The sequence below is a fragment of the Trachurus japonicus genome, chromosome 3 (genome assembly GCF_045865225.1).
Source record: "Trachurus japonicus isolate A0001 chromosome 3, Traja_1.0".
NCBI classification, from domain to species: Eukaryota; Metazoa; Chordata; class Actinopteri; order Carangiformes; family Carangidae; genus Trachurus; species Trachurus japonicus.
Window position 1 is genome coordinate 8,839,323 of NC_140909.1, and position 22,005 is coordinate 8,861,327.

At 42.0% G+C, this 22,005-nt stretch overlaps 1 protein-coding gene across 2 annotated transcripts in view; it reads right to left on the bottom strand.

The window, feature by feature from the left end:
• The window catches only part of entrep2 (endosomal transmembrane epsin interactor 2), a 107,759-nt gene that overhangs the window by 55,168 nt on the left and 30,586 nt on the right, over nucleotides 1-22,005 (bottom strand). For both annotated transcript variants that reach the window (XM_085759336.1, XM_085759329.1), the window contains exon 2: nucleotides 5,529-5,585. In XM_085759336.1, the coding sequence (XP_085615462.1) occupies nucleotides 5,529-5,585 (57 nt within the window). The remainder of the gene's footprint in view (nucleotides 1-5,528; nucleotides 5,586-22,005) is intronic.

Here is a 22,005-nt window from a genome sequence, read left to right on the forward strand (position 1 = left end):
TCAATGAAGAGGAATATAGTTGATCAAAACCAATGTCCTACAGAGCGAGCGCAGCAGTCCGACTGTGTCAGTCTATGCCAACAGGGTAAGTGGAGCAGGAGATCACTGTGTGACATTCAGACCGTGGCTCAGCCTCTCAACCCTGCACCCTCTCTCTCTGTCTCTCTCAACGGGAACAATTTGCACTTCCTCCATGTGGAAAACGTGAGCGTAAAGTAGCTGCTCGTGTTCGACTCTCTCACTGCCCGACACCTCACGAGTGCAGTGACCGTTTCACCTCAAGGCTGACGTGTCTCTCCATTATTTAAAATCTCTCCAACAACGCCGGTATCAGGTCACTCCAGCAGAAAACGTGTTCGTTTTATGAATGAAACTGCCAACAGAGGCCGAACTAAATCACTCTAATAGGTTTATGGGAATAGTTAGCATTTTAGGATATGTTGTAAGACACTATCATGTCTGCTGTTGTAAAAGGTACTGGATCTGATTCAGCTGACGAGAGAGATGATGTTCTCATACGACAAAGTACTATAGTGAAATGTCTTTGATTCAAATGAAATTGTGCATTAAATGCATACAGTATATATCCATACAAATGTGTTGTGTGCACAGTGTTTACACATTAAAGAGGAAATATGCAGGACTTTGGGTTAAATAAATGAGTTGTAACTTGTTCCAGGGAGAATGGATGCTCTCTGCCTTCCAACACAACACAAACGTGCCCTGTAACCAGTAATCTCTTGTTTATGACAGATAAGATCGTATATGATAAATAACGGTATGCATCATTCCATGGATTTCTTTCCGGCTTCAGTGAAAACAAATGCACATGGCCGGAAGGAGGGTTAGCAGAACAGCAGAAAAGCAACCAGACTTCCCCTTTAAACAAACTAGTAACACCAACACAGCAACACACACACACAGTCGGGGCTTCCTGAGACAGAGGCTGTTTACTGCAGACTCTGAGTGTTGTTTCCCTGCAGGGCAAACAAGGACTTACTGCCCTCTAACTCTGTCTCATTCTTTCTCTAAACACACAATCCATCACGGTCACAAACAGCATAAGACTGCAGGTAGTCTCGTCTTCCCCCTGGCTCGGAGTGATACACTGTAAATCTTCTGTGGCGTTAATGCAGCAGACGACTACAATGTTTATTAGCTGTTTCTGACAAAGTGGAGTTCCACTACTCCACTGACCAAAAAAAAACCCCAAAAACACAAGGCTATCAACAGCACAAAGTTTATACGGTAACATCAGAATCAACATTTCTTATATATCGCTCAACAACTGTGTTTTTTTTCTTCCCTCAGTGGCTTTTTACCCACACACAGCATCTCCAACCATCCAAACACAGCACTCAGCATCATGCGCCGCCTCGACTGCAGTGTGACAGAGCCAAACATGTTGCACAAGCTTTCTTCTCCATAGTCTGTCTCACCTTTTCTATTTATAACCCATGTCTGCCTGTCTGTCTATCCACCACATCAGGGTGAATACAAACATCTCAAAAAATACAGACTGACTCACATATCTATTGAAAGATTATTGCAATGAAAAGCACATTCCTATATGTTTCATACCAGTTTATAGTTCAGTCTATATAGAATAATAAAACACATACGATCCAATTTCACCAAACCATAAAAGAGTAGAAAAGAAATTGAACATGTAGATTTGTTCTTCTTTCCCTGTCTCAGATTGGAAGATTTATTGATATCTCTCTTAGGTCTGTCTTTTCAATATGAAGCCACAGATGGCAGAGGGTTAGCGTAGCTCAGCACAGAGACTCGATGTGGGAAACAAACCAGTGGAGACTCCAAACACTGTTTTTTTGTGTGGATTAAAGAAGATATTAGCGAGTTGCAGAGGTTCTGGTGTTACCTTCCTTCTGCTTTGTGTAGCTTCATCTTTAACCAGACATGAGAGGGAGATTGATCTTCTCATCCAACTATCAGCAAGAAAGCCAATAAATACATTTCCCAAAATGCCAAGTGATGTTTTATCTGTTTAACTGTTCAAATACATAATAACTAATTTTGTGTGCTATAAAAAAGAGAAAAATAAAAAGTCCGTCCAAACACTCCAGACTTTGGAAGCATCAACTATTGAGCATTTTTGCATGATAATTGGTTTGCAATCTCTATGAAATAAATAGCTATTAAACTGACTAATTGAGTAATCAACTAATCTTGTGCTTTTCTGGCTGAAATCCAGAACTTGACCAGATCAGAGACCAATCTCAAATATGTCAGCAGTTTTTAATGCACATACTTAAAAGGTTTGGAGAAACTCCAGGTATTACAAATCCCGATTCAGAGCGTGCCCACCCACAGTTGGCAGATGGGTCGGTGCAGCGTTGCCAGGCCTGAAAGCGTCCAGCCGGTGTATTAGTCACCTGCCAGTCAGCACTGGGTCGCAGCCAGAAATGAAAACAGCTCGCCTGTCAGGACGGAGCGTTAGATGCTACATTAAGAGTCATAAAAACACACAACATATTACCTTTTAGGCCCCTCTAAAGACAGGGTGCAGTCTGACACATCTGTGTACATCAAGGCACAAGACTATTCCAGTAAATTAGCCACGCTTTTTAAGGAAAGAAAAGTAAAAGGATTTAACTCTTTTACAGTGCACGACGTGTGACCAATTTCTACTCACACCTCTGTGATGGGATATTTCCTTTGATCCCCAAGAGCCAAAAATGATTCACATCTCCCTTTTCGGGTCTAACACCACACAAAAGCAAAAGAAAAGAAAAGGAAAGGAAAGAGGTAATGGAAATGTTAAGGGAGAGGATGCTGATATTGTATGGGGAGCAAGGTGAGAAATCCAGAAGCAGTGAGGTAAGTGATATGCTGCAGCGAGAGAGGCCGGGGAAAAGCAGTAAAAAATGAGATGAGATTATTTACGGTATTAAGAGACCATGAAATAGAATTGGGCAGGGGCTTGTAGTTCATCTCTACTTTAAAAGACAGAAAGACGAGAGATCATCTGCAGTCACAAGTAAACCATGATGCATCTGTATGGTATTCTGAAGTACGAAGGAGGGGATAATTGTCGGTCAATTACAGCTTTTCAGCCTCTATTCCTGCAGACAAATGGCTCCGTGGAACTCGTGGGAATGAGAGAAACGTTTTACTGCCCAGACGCAGCGGAAAACCACAAGACCAAACGTTTTATCTCTTCCCTGTTGTTTGCAGCCATGATGGAAGAAAAACCAAAGGGAAGTGGTGTCACATCCCATCAGCATGAGCTACATCTATCTTACCCCATGTGGAAATGTAATATATGATATATATGGCCCTGTATCCAAGATGTTTACGATGACATGGAAAATATCTATCTATAATGAATTTTTATATGGTATTATATGACATATAGCTATATAGAGCATATATAATATTAACACATGTTGATGGGTATGGGTACATTATCAAATATATATAATATGAATATAAATACAGCATGGAAAATAAGTACTGAACGCGTCAACATTTTTCTCAGAAAATATATTTCTCTTCTCACCAGATGTCGGCAACAACCCAAGTAATGCACACATAGAAAGAAATCCAAACATTTATGTCCATAAATTATGTGTAATAAAGTGAAATGACACAGGGATTAAGTATTGAAGAAAAAAAGAAAAGGAGGAGGTTCAGAAAGGTCTGGAAAGCCATGAAAGCAGCTGGAGTCTGTCAGTATTTAGAAAGTAATCCTGTCCCCTATCAGTGCAAAGTAATATCTGGTTGAGTCCAAACTGACGCCTATGAAAAGGTTTCTCATGGTGTCACACAACAGCCGTCTCATGATGGGTAAAAGCAAAGAGCTTTTCAAGACCTTCAGAAACTTATGTTGCAGAACATCCTGATGGCATCGGTTATACACGTGTCTGAAAGCACCGTTTTATCCGTTAGTGCCGTTAATCTGGAACTAAAAAGATCATTATTTCACCATAAACTGGCCACGACAAGGTGTTCCTCGTAAGATTAAGAGTCAAAAGAAAACTAAGAGTTGTCAAGGAGCCAAGGATCACAGACAGAGAGCTCTAGACAGACATGCAATTAGCAGGTACAGTTATAAAAAGACAAAAACAATGAGTAATGCATTTAACCGCCATGACCTCTATGCATGCTCATCACCATGCAAGTCTATTGACACGTTCAATACTTATTTTCCCCGCTGCATATACAGACATACTGTAGGAGACTTTTCTAGGTAATATCTACGCTGTTGCCCATAAAGTTGGAATAATTTTTTTTTTTTTACTTCTTCTCATGAAATAACTGTGACAATATTATTTATTGTGAAAATTAAACCTCAATTAACCTTTATAATAGGAATTTAAAAAAAGGTTGTGTCTGAAAACATAATTATTTAACCTTTATGGGCAACAGTGCATACAGTATACTGTATAATCAACTTCATGTACAGTAGGTGTATGTATATTAAACAACTAAGGAAAATACATAGACATTACATGTATAAGATTATACATAAACATAAAGACAGATCTGTCACCATCTTGTTACCATATGTAATTGTTACAATTTATATGCAAATATATATACGTATGTCATATATGGAAATTCAGTGCATCTATGGGAAGTCAGTCACGTCCAAACATGCATTAGACGGTGTGTGTCCATCTGAGTGAGTGGAAACCCTCTAAATCCTCTCTTACATTTATCTTTTCCTTTAAGTGTAAAATTTCTCTCTAAGCAGTTTGATAAAAAAATCCAACTTCCTGTGATCTGAGCTCAGACAGCGCTGTGTACATGGCAGCGCAAAGCTTTCAACCTTGAATGATGCTTTGTGCGTTTGAGCCGAGCAACACAGTTCAGCGACTCCTCATCTGTGCAGGCACAGACAAGAAAAAGTGAAAACTGCAGAGACTTGTGAGTGACTTTGGTCCTGTAGTTTCCAGGTCAGCGGCTGTGAAAACACACGACACCGGTGCCTGTGATCCGGGGAATTTAACACAACCTGAACATGCCCCTACGAAGTTGAGACCGCCGCCTTCAGCTACAGTTTCTACAGCTGCTAAAACACAAGTGTGATCAGCACACAGCACCGGGGATTTCAATTCTCACCCTGTTGTGTTAATAAACTGAGATAGCAAGTTATTTATAGGTTTACAGATCATGCATATATTAATAATCGGTGACAGAATTCACTGGGGAATATGTAAAGATTGATTTTTACGCTCCTTTGGTTTTCTACGGTGCATAAAACATCTCAGGTAATTACATCACTCGACAAGGTCTCATGCTTTGTTATGATTTTCCTTCCCATGTAAGTGTGTGTGTGTGTGCAGTGCTGCAGATGTGGTGAACCTCACATGAAAGAAACAAAGCATCTGTTTCATCATGTGAATATGTGTGTCTCATGTACGTTGCCGTGTCTCCATCAATCCCATCCCATCCTCACGATAAAAAAGGCTGCCTCACGGGGCATTACGGCTTTGTTCGGGGTTGTCAGATTAGCGGCTGTGTAGTGTGTGTGGGCGGCGTTCAGAGCAGAGGACACTCACCACAAGAGAGAGCGGCCTCTTCCATGACACCACTCCGATCAGTCCAGAGAGCAGCACCTGGCAGAGAGAAGCCAAAACAGATGCTGTAAGAGGAGAGTGACAGCAACAAGTATAACGAGCGAACAAAGATGGACGCCATGTGACAGATGTCTGATCTAAAGCGTAATTCCACTTTCATGCAATCTGTCGGCTGTAGATATATTTAGATCGTGTGTTAACAATGTGTAATTGGCAACAGGTTTTTGGCAGTGGAAGCTCCCACCCTTTAGAAACGGCTCATGACAAATCTACATGTGTGACTATAGTATGTTTGTTGTTCCATCAATGTCAAGACAATCTCAATATCTCAACCACTATTTGGCTCATAAATTCATGCCCACATGTCCAACATAAACATCCTTTACAGTTTGACCGACTGTACCGCCTGTATAGTTTGTATAATCTGGGATTTTTAACAACATTTCAAGAAACCTCATTTTCTGTTTTACACAAAATGCGGTGGTTTGAATGATCTGGTTCGGTTAAATCTGAATCTGAATTAGAGGAACTTTATTAATCCCAAAGGAAATTGTTGTGACAGAGTGCTCCAAAATGCTTTACAGAATAAAAGACAAAATATAAGTATAAACAGAAGTAAAAGTAAAAAAAAAGTATAAAGGCAAAAATGCAAAATACATAAATGTAAAAGTGCAAAACAAGTGTGTCACGAATACCAGGAGAAGTAAGATGAGTTAGGTTTAATAAAATGCTCCTGTATTGACATAATGATGAATGAAATATTGCACATTATATAATTAATAGCAGAACTGAGCATGGTATTGAATAATGAATGTAATATCGTAAATGAATGTCTGAGTGGAGCATCGTCATTACTTGACATGTGTTTCTTACTCTGTCGAACTTGTTGCCAGATCTCAGCAATTACTTGGGTAAACACCATTTTATCAGTACTGTACCAATTAAAACCATGGTGAATGGCAATTAACGTTTCATTTATTCATTAGACAAAGCAGACTTTCAATGTGAGGTGCAGCTTTCTTCTTTTTCTCATTGAAAAGTTTATAAGTTTACGTCTACATGAGAAGTTACTGTAAGTAATACACAGATCATGCAGAAGTTGAAGCTCCTTTCTGTCTGTCATCGTCATCATCATCATCATCATCTGCGTCTCTTTGTCATTTAGTCATCAAGTATTTACCGATTCACTGCCAACAAATATTTCTCCTTTATCCGGCAGCAAATTGGCCTGATCGTGTAGTTTGAAGTGGTTAATTAAAAGGAAATTGAACGCAGCAAGCTCTTCTCGGGTCGCAATGTGCAAGAAGTGTGATGCCACATTTTTCAGCTTTAATCTATTCTAATCTGTTCCCAGTTTCTTGCAAGTGTGATTCACTCCTTACACAACCTGATCCCCCCTTATGGAAACCTGTGCACTTACAGTACTTCTTCTAATTTTACTTGGCTGCTGCCAGTGACTGAAATGAGATGCAAAGGCTTCGGGGGGCTCTGATTATGTTCATGTTTACCTCTTTATTAGCTCATAGGAGTATTTTTTGAATGCGGTGCAAATTGCAGAGGAGTTTGGGCTGGATGGATGCGCCAACAAACGGTTAACAGTGTCAGGAGTTATCTATGATGTCGTCCATGGTGATGGGGTCGCCAGGTGTTGTTCTGCAGGCTGTTGCAAACAACGTGTTTTGCTTTTGCCTTTTATTTTGAAGGACTTGTTGAAACTGCAGTGTCTTGTGTCGCCACCACTGAGGGCGACTTCATCAGACTGTCTCTCTGTCTCTGTCTCTCTCCAGGACGTATTGATACTCCCAAGTTTTTTCCCATTAGCTTTTTAGATTTTGTGCTCCAGCTACCTGGAACCAGTTACCCTGCAGCTCGGCGATGGGATGAAACAATTCAAACTACCTGAACCCATCTCGCTGGGAGGTCTGCGGTGGTTCCCTCTAATATTCATTACTCCCATCTGTTATCGATCTGTCTGTCTGATTTAAATCCAAGTAATCCTGCCTCTGCAACACAAACTGTGTGTTTTGTGTTTTGTGACGATGCAACTCCAAACAGCAGATGTTTTTTTTTTCTTTTCTTTTTTTCCTTTTTTCAATGAGATGCCTGATTAAATTGAATTTAGATTTGAGGGAAAAAAAACAAAACAAACATCCATCGGCTTTCTCAGCACGCTTCACACCGGGTGTGGTGTTGCATTTTTATAGAGCCGGCTACTGTAGGTGTGAATTCCTGTATCAGTGAAAAGTGTGTGAACAAAGGGTACTCATAGCCTCCAGTGCTCCATTCCTCCATGGTCGCTCTCTGCCTTTCACCCTTCTTCACCCTCCATTAAACACCAACACGCTGCCCGCCCCCCCCCCATCTAACCATTTTCTCTCCATCTTGCTCCCCTCCTTCCCTCCTCTCTCCACCAACTTGCTCGATATCCGCCTTCTCTCTCTTTTTTTTTGCCATCTTTCCCTTTCCAATTTCTCCCCACATCACACTCCATCTCTGCAGCTCCTGCTCCTGCTCTGCGCCCACACAGTCACAGTATATTTCTGCACTTACACGCTCACTTTCACTATACTCCCTATCCAAACCTTCTCATTTCTATTTCCCTCTCCATCCCGTTCTCTCTCTCTCTCTTGAGTCAATCTTCCACTGCTCCACTCGCCTTTGATACTCACAGGACCTGGTGAATGGGATGTCAATATTTCATTTGAGAGCACACACACACACACACACACCCTCACACACAAGTTTTGGGAGCCAGCTATAAAAAAAGAGCCCTGGATAGATAAAGCTGATGCCATTTTATCAACAAATCGCCACAGAAAAGAACAAATTCAGCAGCAAATCTATCTCGATATCTTGTTTTATGCTGTGACATACACTTACCATCCAAAAGCCATTCAAGAAAAAAAAATATCATACCTCCGGGCACATTTTTTTTCCTACTTTACTCTTTGTCATGCTGCAGTCATGCTTGGATAGTACCAGAATAAAGGCTGTCCCCCACAGTGTCCACTGGGTGCAATTATGTCACTGCCCAGCTCGGCTGTTTTACTGCCAGAGACAATCTGTAGCCGTTCGAGCCGACGTGCCAATGTCCTCAGCTTCTTTCATCATTCCACTTCTTTACAGGCTCTGGGTCTATTTTTACTCCAACAGTCTGTTCTGAGGCGTGAAATTCACTTGTGAATGTATATTCCTGCCTGTATTTATTGACTTAGAGTGATGCATTTCATTTTCTCTCTTTACATGCATGTTTTTTTCTTCTTCTTTTTTTTGCTTTGTCACTTTGAAGCAGCAGAATGATGATTGCTACCATCTAAGAAACCTTCCTCGGTGCAGGTCAGGTATACACTCTTCTGCAGGGGACCGACTATACAACCAGAGACAATTTATAAACGTCTCTATCGTATCGTTCGTCTCTGCCGTCTGCTACAAACTGCAGCAGACAGCAGGAGACAGAGGCTTGTGTTACTCCTGTGTTTCTGCAGGTATCCTTCACACTGCATAGTGGTGTCAGGCACTGCCACATGGAGTCAAGGGAAATGGTGTCACTAATTCAAGCCTGTCTCTCTCTCTCTCTCTCTCTACAGTCGGTGCCGTTCCTTATTGCAGCAGAGAACAAGTGAACTGCAGAAAGCTCACTAAAGGCTCTACTGACTTCCTCTTCCCTGATCATGTTGCTCGTTATTTATCCAACTATTTTCTATGTGTCATCAGAAACTGTATAGCTCAAGGTAACTGAAGGACTGAAGCTTGACACGGGATGAGACAAATCACTGGCTGATTCAACATATAGCTGTAATTAAGGGTTATATATCAATTTAAAGATGCTTTTCATCATTCAACTTCTGACTTCTTCCAATTTCTGATATTTTCTTGATATATTGATGTATTATTACCTTCATACTTCTTCCCTTTGAGATATGCCTTCTTGAATTGTTAACTACTTTCAGATGTTTATCACCCCGAGCAAGACGGATGGGTTACCGCACCCATCAACACAACATCTCACAGCCTATTTATGCATATATAGCAAATACATGCATATATGGATGTGATGGTTTCCATATTTACAACATCAGTGGAGAAAAAAATGACTACAAGGCACAAAATCTGGTTCAGTCCAAGTCGGATCTTCATCGGGTAAAAATGAGTTAACACCATCAGACTATTCCTGTCGAAGGTGTTTCACTGCTGCTGTGATGAAATGGAAAACTACAAAGACCATAGAGGACGTGTGCAGAAAAGGAAGCAATGACCTGAAAAGGCAGAAAGTTTTCTCCATGTACTTGTAAAATACAGCTCAAGTAGAAAAAGTGGAAATGGAGAATCGAGAAGTTTGGGATGAGACACAATCAACGCAGTGGACATGAATGAACCGAGCGACAAACATGAGACTTTTCCTCTCCTTCCTGTCTCTCCACTGCTGCGCCTTGCATGTGCCCGCATGTGGACATGTGTGAAAGCCTGTGTGTGTGTGTGTGTGTGTGTACCTGTGTGTCTGTGGTGTGTGAGGGGGGGAAATAATGTGAGAGCAGAGACCATGTGATAGCTTTGCTGGTTGTCAGTCACTGGAGGCTTTTCTCCTTGGCTGCTCACAGAACAGGATTAACATGCAATACTTAGCAGCATTAGTCACTGAAGCCAAGGCAGCACACACCCACCAACACTGGGCAAAAATGCCGAAGCATATTCCAGTGTATTTTTGCATATTCACTGGTAATCTTAATCTTAATCTGTAAATTGAAGAAGATCAAAAAAGAGAAAGCGGCGAGAAAAACTCATGAAGATGTTGAAATAAATGAAAATTATGAAGTTGCTGAATCAGCAAACATGGACAAAAAATAAGCAATGAATAATTATGAGGAAATGTGGGTTTGGATAGTGGATCCAGGTTACTTTCAGGCAACATTGCTACTATCAAAGTCTTAATTTCAGAGCTGCGTAACATTTCACGACATCTAAAGTTTGATAGCAGTTAGTCAGCAGTACAGCAGAGCAGTCGGATCATTAAGCAGCTGAAGTGACATTCAGGTGGTGGGAAACAACTTCAAAATGACAGATGATGTGATGAAGTGAGAAAAAAAAGAGAAGAAGAATTCATTTTTTAAAACTGCAACTCCTACATGAAAATGTGAGGATTTTCTCTGCGTGTCTCTTATACCTACACTCACTACACACACAGACACAGACACACAAAACGCTCACACGCAGATGCACAAGAGCACTGACGAGTGTAAATGGAGCAGGGAGATAAAAGCGAGGCTTTGGCTTTTCACGGGACTGGATCAGAGGAGCCAGTGTCACCGCCATGAAAGAATGCATTACTCTCTGATACCCCGACAGAGACAACTAACACCTACACACAGCCCACCCCCCCTTGCAGAGGTGGCATGTCATCTGAGGCCCCTTCACAAAGAAAACATTTAAAGATGACAACTTAAAAATTCTCTTTTTTCTTTTAAAGATCAGCAACTTATTGCAAAGATGGTGAGAAAAGGTTGAACTCAAAACCGCTTTATGGCAGACAAAAGGCACATGAGCCCCGGCTGGATCCCTGGATGGGAGAAGCCCAGTAGGAGATTAAGTCTGAGCAGCTGCCGCAGCAAATTCCAGCTCTACACACACACACACACACACACACACACTCACACTCACACTCACACATACACATACAACGCAGTACAGACAGTCACAGCACAGTACGACACTACAAAGAACAAACATTTGTCATATCTTTATCATCTATTATGTTACACATATTCTTCTTATCATTCTATTATTCTAACATACCTTTACAGAATGTAAACCTGCTATTTTATCCTAATTTATATATATTCATACACTGTTTCCCATCTCAAATATAAATACAGTTTTCAAATTAAATATATAAAATTAGAATTACACAGCATGTGTTTCTGCAGAACGGACTGCGTAAAGATTATTTAAGGGAGTGTACAGTACAGTGTGGTAGATGTTGGGTTGCGATGTGCATGGTGGTGCAGTGGTTAAGACGGATCTGTGTGGAGTTTGCATGTTCTCCCTTTTTCTTGCATGCATGAGTCCTTTGCAGATTATTCAGCTTCTTCTAAAGACATGAACACAGATGCACACACGTCCTTACCCTAGAGTATGTGAGCTACAGCTGCCTCCAGCTACTCAACCCTGCACTGATAACTGGTATAGTCAATAGATATATGGGGTTAAACAGCCTCTTTATCAGTAAATGGAGGAAGTCACTTGATAAATGTGTCTCATTGGAAAACTTTTTCACTTTCAAGTTGATACCTATTCAATTCAATTCGATTCAAATGTATTTATATGGCACCATATCACGCAGAAGCAGTTCAGAGTGCTTTACATAGAGCTAGGACAACATATTAAAAAGTAAACAGCAATAGATACTGAGACACACAGAAATTCACACACACAAACACATTTAAGAAAATGCACAGGTAAACAGAAAAGTCTTAAAGGAATAGTTCACCAAAAAATAAAATTCAGTCATTATTGATTCACCCTCATGCTGATGAATACTCTGGAGTAGTTTTTTATTCCTCAAATCTGGAGACTTGGGAGGCCGGTTCGTAGTTCAATGAAATCCGTATATGAGAGTCAAGACAGTCTAAACAGTCCTGTATTGAATTTGCCTGGGGCGCGCTCTCGCATTCACATGCCTGAACACCAGAGCCAATACAGGACTGTTTAGGCTGTAAAAATGTCCTAAATTACGTCATTTTGAGTAAACTCTGGACTATATCCCTTCAGGACACTTGGTTTGCAGCGGACGAGCAGTATGGAGGAATATTGCATGGTTTTTGTGTAGTTGTATGCACCTTTTTGTGTCGGGTGCTATTGACTTCTATTGATTTCATTGGACTACGAACCCCTCTCCCGGGTCTCCAGATCCACTTTGAGGAATAAAAAACTACTCCGGAGTATTCATCAGCATGAATTTCATTTATTTTGTGAACTATTCCTTTAAGTTTGGCTTTGAAGGAGCACAACATCGGAGCATTTCTGAGATCATGTGGTAGACTATTCCACTCTTTAGGTGCATAGATGCTGAAGGCCTCTATAGGAGCATCCGTTAAAAAATAAAAACATGTCTCTCTCTGACTGTCTATACAGATTTGACTGAGACGGAGAAGGAGATAGAAGCAGCTCTTGGTTTATGTGATGAAGTGAGGAGCTTTGTGATTGAGAAGGAGCCTGACAGAGTCACTTCACTGTGGTGAGTCTGTTCAAGTGGCCGAGCCTCTTGTCAGAGCTGCTTCCTGGACACTTCTCCTTTGAATATGATCTGGGGTGAACTATACGGACTACGGGGAGGAGAGGAGACCCCAGGGTTTATATCTCCCAGCTCTCTATGGGAGTCTCAGGGAAATCCCTCCAGGAGACGTCTCTGGAGAGAAAAGACATCTGAGCCTCTGTAATTTCTCCCCTGTTGGATAAAGTACAGATGGTACAGAGGTTTTAATGTCTATAATGTGGCTATAAGGTATTTTCTGCTCATTCTGTGGAAGCATTTCCTTAAAATTCACTGACGATCAGTTGGTATTTAAGTGTTAATTACTGGAAAGTCCTATAATACTTGATGGTTATTATAAAAGAGGTTAAGTTTATACTGTTATTTATTACTGGCTTGTTATATTCAAGATTTAAAGAAGGAAACTAGAACATGATGCAGTAGGTATAGGTACAAAGTGATAAATTGTTCTCATTTAGGGTTTTCTACACGCTGCACATCATCAGCGTAATCCATCATTACTCCACTCCTGTGTCCAAACTCCTGGCAAAAACTGATGAAGTTAATTAAAACTTTGTGCTTCTATCATTTCGTCCTCCCTTGTTTCCTTTTCCTGTTATCCAGAAAATGGTGATGTAGGGTTTATTATAAAGGGCAGCTCACGTTTAAACACAGACATAAGATTGTTTATTATCCACCACCGCTCTGTTTTTTATTAATTAGTTCTCTACATCAGGGAGGAAAAAACTGAATTAAAAACATTTTTAATTGAAATCGTTGTTTAGTTATGGAAGAACGTCTATTATACTCCAGTATTTTCACCTCAACATGTACGATACTGTGTGTATATACCACAAAAATCATAGAAGCAGCTTTGGATAAAGTAAAATCAAATACACAAAACTGCAGCGTAAAAAAACAAGTAAACAGAACCAGTAGCCTAAAAACATTTACTGCTGCCGCATTACACCGAATTTCATCATGCAGGTGTTTGTTTTCTCCACTCACTTGGTCTATATATGCAGATAAAATCAAGTGGAATTATTTCTTATCCCGTAGTAGGTCTCCGGATAAGAAATAATCTCACTTGATTGTATCAAGTCGGGTCAGGTTTATTCATAAAGCCCAATACCACAAAGCTTTTCTTCCGTACAGCACACGACTCAGAAAATCCTTCAAATAAAAAAAAAAACCGCATTAATGACCAAAAACGGATCCACATTTCAGGATAAACAGGAAATAACAAACACGCTGAATCAGTTCTAAGATCCGAAAGTAAATTTCCACGTCAGATGGCAATAAATGTATAAGCTTTAACTTTTGTCTCTTCACAGTGAACTCTTCCCATAATAACCAGGCAGCAGTGACGGCTCCACATTACTGATGATTACATATATAAAACAACAACATCTGCATCAGCATCTGCATCTGCAGATACTGACAGTGCCGCTACGACTTCTACCTAAATCAGTCTTGACCTATTCTTATTCATGTATGCATGGCACCAATCAAAGAAGCCATTACTGAGAGTGAGGGTTTAGAGGAGCGGGGCCGTTTCTCAAACATCATCGCGGCCAAGATGGATGCAGCTAGCGCGGTTGCCGGGGTAACCAGGGACTGGCCATTTACCAGGATCCATAATGATTTCCCATCAGCTGTGAGGAGCCGTGAGACCCCACCCCAAGAACCCCCCCACACACACACACACACACACACACAACATACACTTCATAGTCATGTATAGAAACCCTGTGTTATGTGTTAAACTGAAACACAAAATGAAAACAGACAGAAACCTCTCGCACATACACACACCGCAACAGACACACACACGATACACAAACTGTGTGAATCCGTCTCCCCTCCTCCTGCTGTTCTCCTTCAAGTAAAACAGCTCCTGTCATTTCACTTTTGCTTTATTTTGGTTAAGGGGAGAACGTCTGTCTACAGTCAACCGTCTCCTCTCAGCTCTTCATGCTCTCAGCACAGAGTAACCTGACACACACACACACACACACACACACACGCTACATGTGTGAGTGAGTGTGTGGTTGATTGAGCATGAGTGCATGTGTGTTTCTGCCGTAAGTGCAGTTCACTGAACAAGAATCCGTCCAGGGAAACTCACCACCCTGGTCTTAAATTAAATGAAGAGCTGCTAATTACATTGACGTCTATAAGAGAGCCAAGTTTGCTTCATGTGCATGTAGAGAATCGATCCGACAATTCACTTCCTGTTCAGTCTGGTTAGTTTATATACAAGTCGTTTTTTTTGTTGTTGTTGTTGTTGGTTGTTTTCTGTTCTTTTCTCTTTTCGAAATGAAGCTTCACATTAATGTTTCCTGGACAGACTGAGGTATTTAAACAACATTAGATGGACTAATATGACATTTTGTGCAGACGTTCATGATCCCCACAGGATAAACTCTTCACACCTTTGATTAAAACCTTAAACTTCTTCTCTAGTGATGGTTTGAATCATATTTCACATCACATCTTCTAAAATCTTTGGTTTACGACCTGATATCTGCAAAACTAATGACAAAAAACGTAAACAACCTAATCTAAAGCATCTTAAGCAACCTTATAGCTTTGTCATTGTGTGCGTTTGCACTGTTTTAGTCGACATGCAGCTCAAAGCACCACAGAGAATTTATTGCAAACAACGGCCGACCCACGCTTTGATTGACTGATAAGCACCTAAAAAAGTGTGTAATTACTCAAACTGGGAATAATCACATGACTTTACGACAACAAAAGCCTCTGAAGGAACTGAAAAGCGGTGAATCATACGTACTGATTGAGAGTGTCAGTCACGAAGATGTTGAAGTTTGACTCGAGCACAATCACTGTTTTTGTTTTAATTAGATTAGTAATCGGTTTAATGAAGCATTCAACTCTAAAACACAAACATGAAACCTAACGCTCTGGTTTCTGTGTTCATGTGTGTGTTCATGTGTGTGTTCATGTATGCACCAGTGTGTTTACCATTCTTGGTCCACACTTAGTGGAGATGTACAGTATAAGTGTGTGTGTGTGTGTGTTCATGTCCCCAAATGAAAGACAAATGAAGGTGAGTTGAAGCATCAGGGGAGCCAAACTCCTAATGCTTGTGCGACAATTTCAGCTGTAACCTTCAAGCAACCTCTGCCGGCCATGAAAGAGTGGCACAAATGCTTCAGTAAATGTGTGTGTGTGTCTGTGTGTGTGTGTGTGTGTGTGTGTGTGTGCGAATGTGTGTGTGTGTGTGTGTGTGTGTGTGTGTGTGTGTGTGTGTGTGTGTGTGTGTGTGTGTGTGTGTGTGTGTGTGAGAGAGCCTCAACGAGCATGTGAAGCAGCAGTCTGCATGTGGTGTTTGATGCACTGCAGCCTGTGTGACTGAGGGTTCATGCTGACAAAGCTTACAGACGTGTTCCTCCTCCCTCCTCCAGCATCGGCGCCGTTCTCCTCTTCCACAACATCCTTCTTCCCTTTTTCTTTTTCTTCTCTAACATCAGTTCCTTTTTACAGTCTTCCCTTCCCCTCTCCCTCTCTCTCTCTGTCTCTCTGTCACTCCACCCACCACCTGCTTCTCCGTCCTAACCCCTCCCCCCATCTTGTATATCATCACTCCACTTTGCAGCTCGGCAGCACCTCGCAGCCGTTACCATGGAAACAGCGGGACAACAGCAGGTTGGCTACTGCTGCTGCCTGGGGGTGTGGCGACTCAGACACCCTTTGCTCCTCTCTCCCTCTTCCACTCGTGGAGGGTCTCCAGCACCTCTGCAGAGTTATATATTTATATTGTATGTACTTCTCCCTCTCGGGCTGCAGCGTGTGTGTGTGTGTGTGTGTGTGTGTGTGTGTGTGTGTGTGTGTGTGTGTGTGTGTGTGTGTGCTGCAGCCATGGCAACGAGACGGTGGGTCACACATGACATGAACAACCTTTCCATACAACGTTTTTTAAAAATAAGAACGGGAGCATGATCGTTTAATGTTAGATTTACTGTTTGCTGTTCGCCTTGTCAATCTTGTCACTCAAACTGAGACTGAGACGTTAAATAACACACTCAGAAAATTAAAATTAAGTCTTCAAGAGCAAATCAAAAACAAGTTTGGATCAATATTTAATTAAATTTGTTTAATTGAATAACCAAAACTTTGTATTCATCATAATCTATTGCAATCATGAAATGCCGTACAATCACAGCACATGAATGAATCCCCTTTTATTCCTGCTTTTTAATGTCCGACACATTTTCAACATGTTTTTTCCCCTGTAAAATAAATTCTGCAGAATATTAAAGGGATAGTTCAACATTTTGGCAAATTGGCCCATTGCCATAATCGTATAGTCATAGCAGTATGTTTGTTACCTTTAATTGTCGGTGCAAGCTGTTTTTAGAACGGCGGAGCAGAGCCGTGAGCTGCTCAGAGCTATACACTACGGAGGCTTCTTGGTTTCCCTCATCAAACTCATCAAATACACAATCCAACAACTCCAAAATGCTCTGGTGGACAAGTTGTGACCTGCACATTCACCACGCTATGAGATAATAACACAACACACGAGACAGAGTTGTTTTAGAGGCAAATGCAGAGACTGCTTTCTGAAAAACTGACCCCAATGGGTACACACATCAGCGGTTTTGCATGAATTTACCTCTAAAACACAATATAAATGTTATTCTTACTGGAACTTTTTCAAAAAGTTTACAACAGCCACAGATAATCCACCGGAGAACAGAAAATATGAGTCAGATTGTAAGTGTTGATCTGAGATAGAGAAACTCAAATAAGATATAATTGGAGTTATGGGGTTAAGCTAGAATCTCAAAGTCTGTTTGTAGTCATGCATGTCAGTTAGTATGTGAACAATACCACTCAAGTCACTGCTGCTCTTCTGTTGCAATTACTGTAACAACATATACTGCACATCTGCGCATCTGTTGCAGGTATGTTATAAAACTGAAGATGAATACGACGCCTCGCTCTCTGATGTGAGATCGTTGTGGATTCCTGCTTCTGCTCTTTCAGTCAAACACTCGATTCAGACAAAGTGGCTGATGTGAGAAAGGAGAGACAGGTGAGGATGAAAAACACTTGACCTGCTTCTGAGCATCACAAGCATCAAGAGTGGGAGAGGAGAGGAAGAGGAGGGAGAGGAGAGGAGAGGAGAGGAGAGGAGAGGAGAGGAGAGGAGAGGAGAGGAGAGGAGAGGAGAGGAGAGGAGAGGAGAGGAGAGGAGAGGAGAGGAGAGGAGAGGAGAGGAGAGGAGAGGAGAGGATGTAAAGGAGAGGAGAGGAGAGGAGAGGAGAGGAGAGGAGAGGAGAGGATAGGTGGTGGAGGAGGAGGAGAGAAAGGAGAGGAGATGTGATGAGAGGAGGTAAAGGAGGAGGAGGAAGAGGAGAGGAGAGGAGAGGAGAGGAGGAGGTAAAGGAGGAGGAGAGGAGTGGGAAGAGGAGATGTGATGAGAGGAGAGGAGAGGAGGTAAAGGAGGAGGAGGAAGAGGAGAGGAGAGGAGGTAAAGGAGGAGGAGGAAGAGGAGAGGAGAGGAGAGGAAAGGAGAGGAGAGGAGAGGAAAGGAAAGGATGTAAAGGAGAGGAGAGGAGAGGAGAGGAGAGGAGAGGAGAGGAGAGGAGAGGAGAGGAGAGGAGAGGAGAGGAGAGGAGAGGAGAGGAGAGGAGAGGAGAGGAGGAGGAAGAGGAGAGGAGAGGAGAGGAGAGGAGAGGTGGTGGAGGAGGAGGAGAGAAGGGAGAGGAGATGTGATGAGAGGAGGTAAAGGAGGAGGAGGAAGAGGAGAGGAGAGGAGGAGGTAAAGGAGGAGGAGAGGAGAGGAGGGGGAAGAGGAGAGGAGAGGAGAGGAGGTAAAGGAGGAGGAGGAAGAGGAGAGGAGAGGAGAGGAGAGGAGAGGAGAGGAGAGGAGAGGAGAGGAGAGGAGAGGAGAGGGAGGAGGAGGAGGGAGGGGAGGAGAGGAGAGGAGAGGAGAGGAGAGGAGAGGAGAGGAGAGGAGAGGAGAGGAGAGGAGAGGAGAGGAGAGGAGAGGAGAGGAGAGGAGAGGATATAGGAGAGGAGAGGAGAGGAGAGGAGAGGAGAGGGGAGGGGAGGGGAGGAGGAGAGGAGAGGAGAGGAGAGGAGAGGAGAGGAGAGGAGAGGAGAGGAGAGGAGAGGAGAGGAGAGGAGAGGAGAGGAGAGGAGAGGATGTAAAGGAGAGGAGAGGAGAGGAGAGGAGAGGAGAGGAGAGGAGAGGAGAGGAGAGGAGAGGAGAGGAGAGGAGAGGAGAGGAGAGGATGTAAAGGAGAGGAGAGGAGAGGAGAGGAGAGGAGAGGAGAGGGGAGGGGAGGGGAGGAGAGGAGAGGAGAGGAGAGGAGAGGAGAGGAGAGGAGAGGAGAGGAGAGGAGAGGAGAGGAGAGGAGAGGAGAGGAGAGGAGAGGATGTAAAGGAGAGGAGAGGAGAGGTTGCAGACACTTCAGCAATAAGACCAGATACATTTGAATGATAGACGGACGATTACACCTCTGCTCCCTCGAGATGGCACGATGCATTTTTCTCAGGTGCATTTATGAGTTCGTCTGTACTTCTATATCTGGTGACCATTAAAATCTCAGTTGTGTGTTTCCTATGCATAAATATAAAAGACTAAAGTGAGTGTTATCAGTCTGGATTGCCTTCTTTTCTTCTTGTTTTGTTGATTTTCTTACATCATAACGTGACAGTCACAGTTGGAAATTACATAATGAGCACACAAACATACTCCAGATGGACGAGCAGAGGGGAAAAAAAAAAAATAGACAGATGTAAGAGCTGATTTACATGAATACAGTATGAAACTAAATTACCAAACTTCAGCCTTTTCCCAACTTCTCCCTGGAAGTTGCGAGAGGCACTTTAAGGGGTTCGGCCGGTCATAACTCAGGAGTGAGGAGCTGAAGCAGCAGCAATGAACCAGACTCACATCCATCCTGGATACGGCTGCAGTGACACCAACAGCTGAATCAGGCCTTCAGTCCTGTGCTGACAGGATTATCTCGCCCCGCAGCAAACAACATTTGACAGGAGAGCGTGTGGCAGACAGAGAGATAGTCCACGCTTGTGTGTGCGTGTTAAAGGGATAGTTCACCCAAAATTGAAATTTCACTCATTATCTACTCACCCTCATGTCGACTAATATAAGGGCTGGGAGAAGTTTCAGAGTTATCCGTGGCTTCTCTGAGTTACAGGGGGTCTCGGCGTAGCAGTGCATGTCCATATAACGGTTGCAAATGGATACCAACTGTCTTCATCCAAATACCTCCATGCTGCTCGTATGTAATGTCCGTCTTGTATTGAAGCCCCGAAATGCGAAATTGTCCCGAAAAAAATTAAATAAGTCTATATTTCAAGCTTGTTTGTAGCGGAAGCTCCCTCTTCCCGGTTCATCCAATTTGGACGAACCAGGGTCTGTCCTCTTCCCAGTTCGTCTAGCGGAAGCTTCTCGAAGCTCTTCCCGGTTCGTCAAATTTGGACGAACTGGGAAGAGGACAGACCCTGGTTCGTCCAAATTGGATGAACCGGGAAGAGGGAGCTTCCGCTACAAACAAGCTTGAAATATAGACTTATTTAATTTTTTTCGGGACAATTTCGCATTTCGGGGCTTCAATACAAGACGGACATTACATAAGAGCAGCATGGAGGTATTTGGATGTTTTTTGGTGTGTCTTTTTGTTACGAAGACAGTTGGTATCCATTTGCAACCGTTATATGGACATGCACTGCTACGCCGAGACCCCCTGTAACTCAGAGAAGCCACGGAGGACTCTGAAACTTCTCTTAGTCGACATGAGGGTGAGTAGATAATGAGTGAAATTTCAATTTTGGGTGAACTATCCCTTTAACTCGTGGATCGGTGCGTGGGTAAATTGTTTCCTCTCATCAGGATCAGCTGTGCTCACAATCTGACCAAATATATCCTGCAGGCTTCTTATAAATATTTCAGGCTATTGTTGCTGTATTTTTAAGAAGTTTAACGTGTGACCCGGTGTGGCAGCCGCAGCTCTTTTGTAAATCAGTGCCAACGGGCTAAATCTAATCAAACATGAGCTTTTGGTTATAGCTTTTTATTATAATCATAATGATAGTAATTCAACGTAATTAAAAAGGACTCCTACCTCACACACTTTGAGAGATATGGAGAAGGAGGAGGGAGAAATTAATGAATCAGACTAATTCACACGTTCTTTGGAGATGTAAATCAATTTGGTGCGAGGACTAATATTAAAAACACAGTGTATTCCAGTTTAGACGATTAATTCCTATACAAATAATTGCGATTTATAATTGTATTGTCTTTTTGATCATTTTATGCCACTCTCATAGTATAAGCTTAAACATACACAAACACCTTATGAAGAAGAAGAAGAAGAGCCATTTGTTGGCGTCATTGGCTCATTGAAATGCTGTTGTCAAATATTAGAAATAAACAGATTGTGGCGCTCCACTCGTGTGTCATTAAACCACAGCAAAAGAAGAAGCGGGTGCAACATGACGGTGTCACTCAAAGAGGACCAGTCAAACCTCCAACGGTGGAAAAAGACGAAGAATGATGGAAATATGACAGTTCTGTTAGTTTCATCCAGCTGTTTTTACACAGACGAATGGAAATGATTTGAACCATTATGCAAGAATCATTGCGGTCTGCTCAAATAATTGCGATCAGGCGATTATGTAATAATTTTGACAGTCCTACATAGTATATAATGTAGAAAAAACACATCCCATTTAGTTAAAGTGAAATCTGTCTTCACCTACTTCAAATCCTCAGGGTGTTAATTAAATGAATTTGTGAAAAAGGATCGATTGGAAAGTAACTTTCTGGACTTAATCTCAGGCAAAAGATTCTGTATTTCTGCTGCAAGAAGACGCAGTTCACTGGGGGTCTATAGGAACAAACACGTCAGAGAAAAGAGAAATAAAAACTAAACATGAATAAGCTGCTGGTCACATCCTATCCAAGTGAAAAGGAATGGATTGGATAATGGATTTTGTGTGGATAGAAATGTGTTTTTAATATTCAAATTCCTACTTTTGTGTCTTTTGGGAGGGGGAGGGGGGTTCTTGGTGGGGTTTAATAGATTTAAAGAAACGTTGCATCTGTAAATGATGAGTCTGGACCATATCCCATGAGTTGTGAAAGAGATTTCCATCTGCTGCCAACGCTTTATCCACTAATGAGCCTGTCTCCATCAGACACTTAAC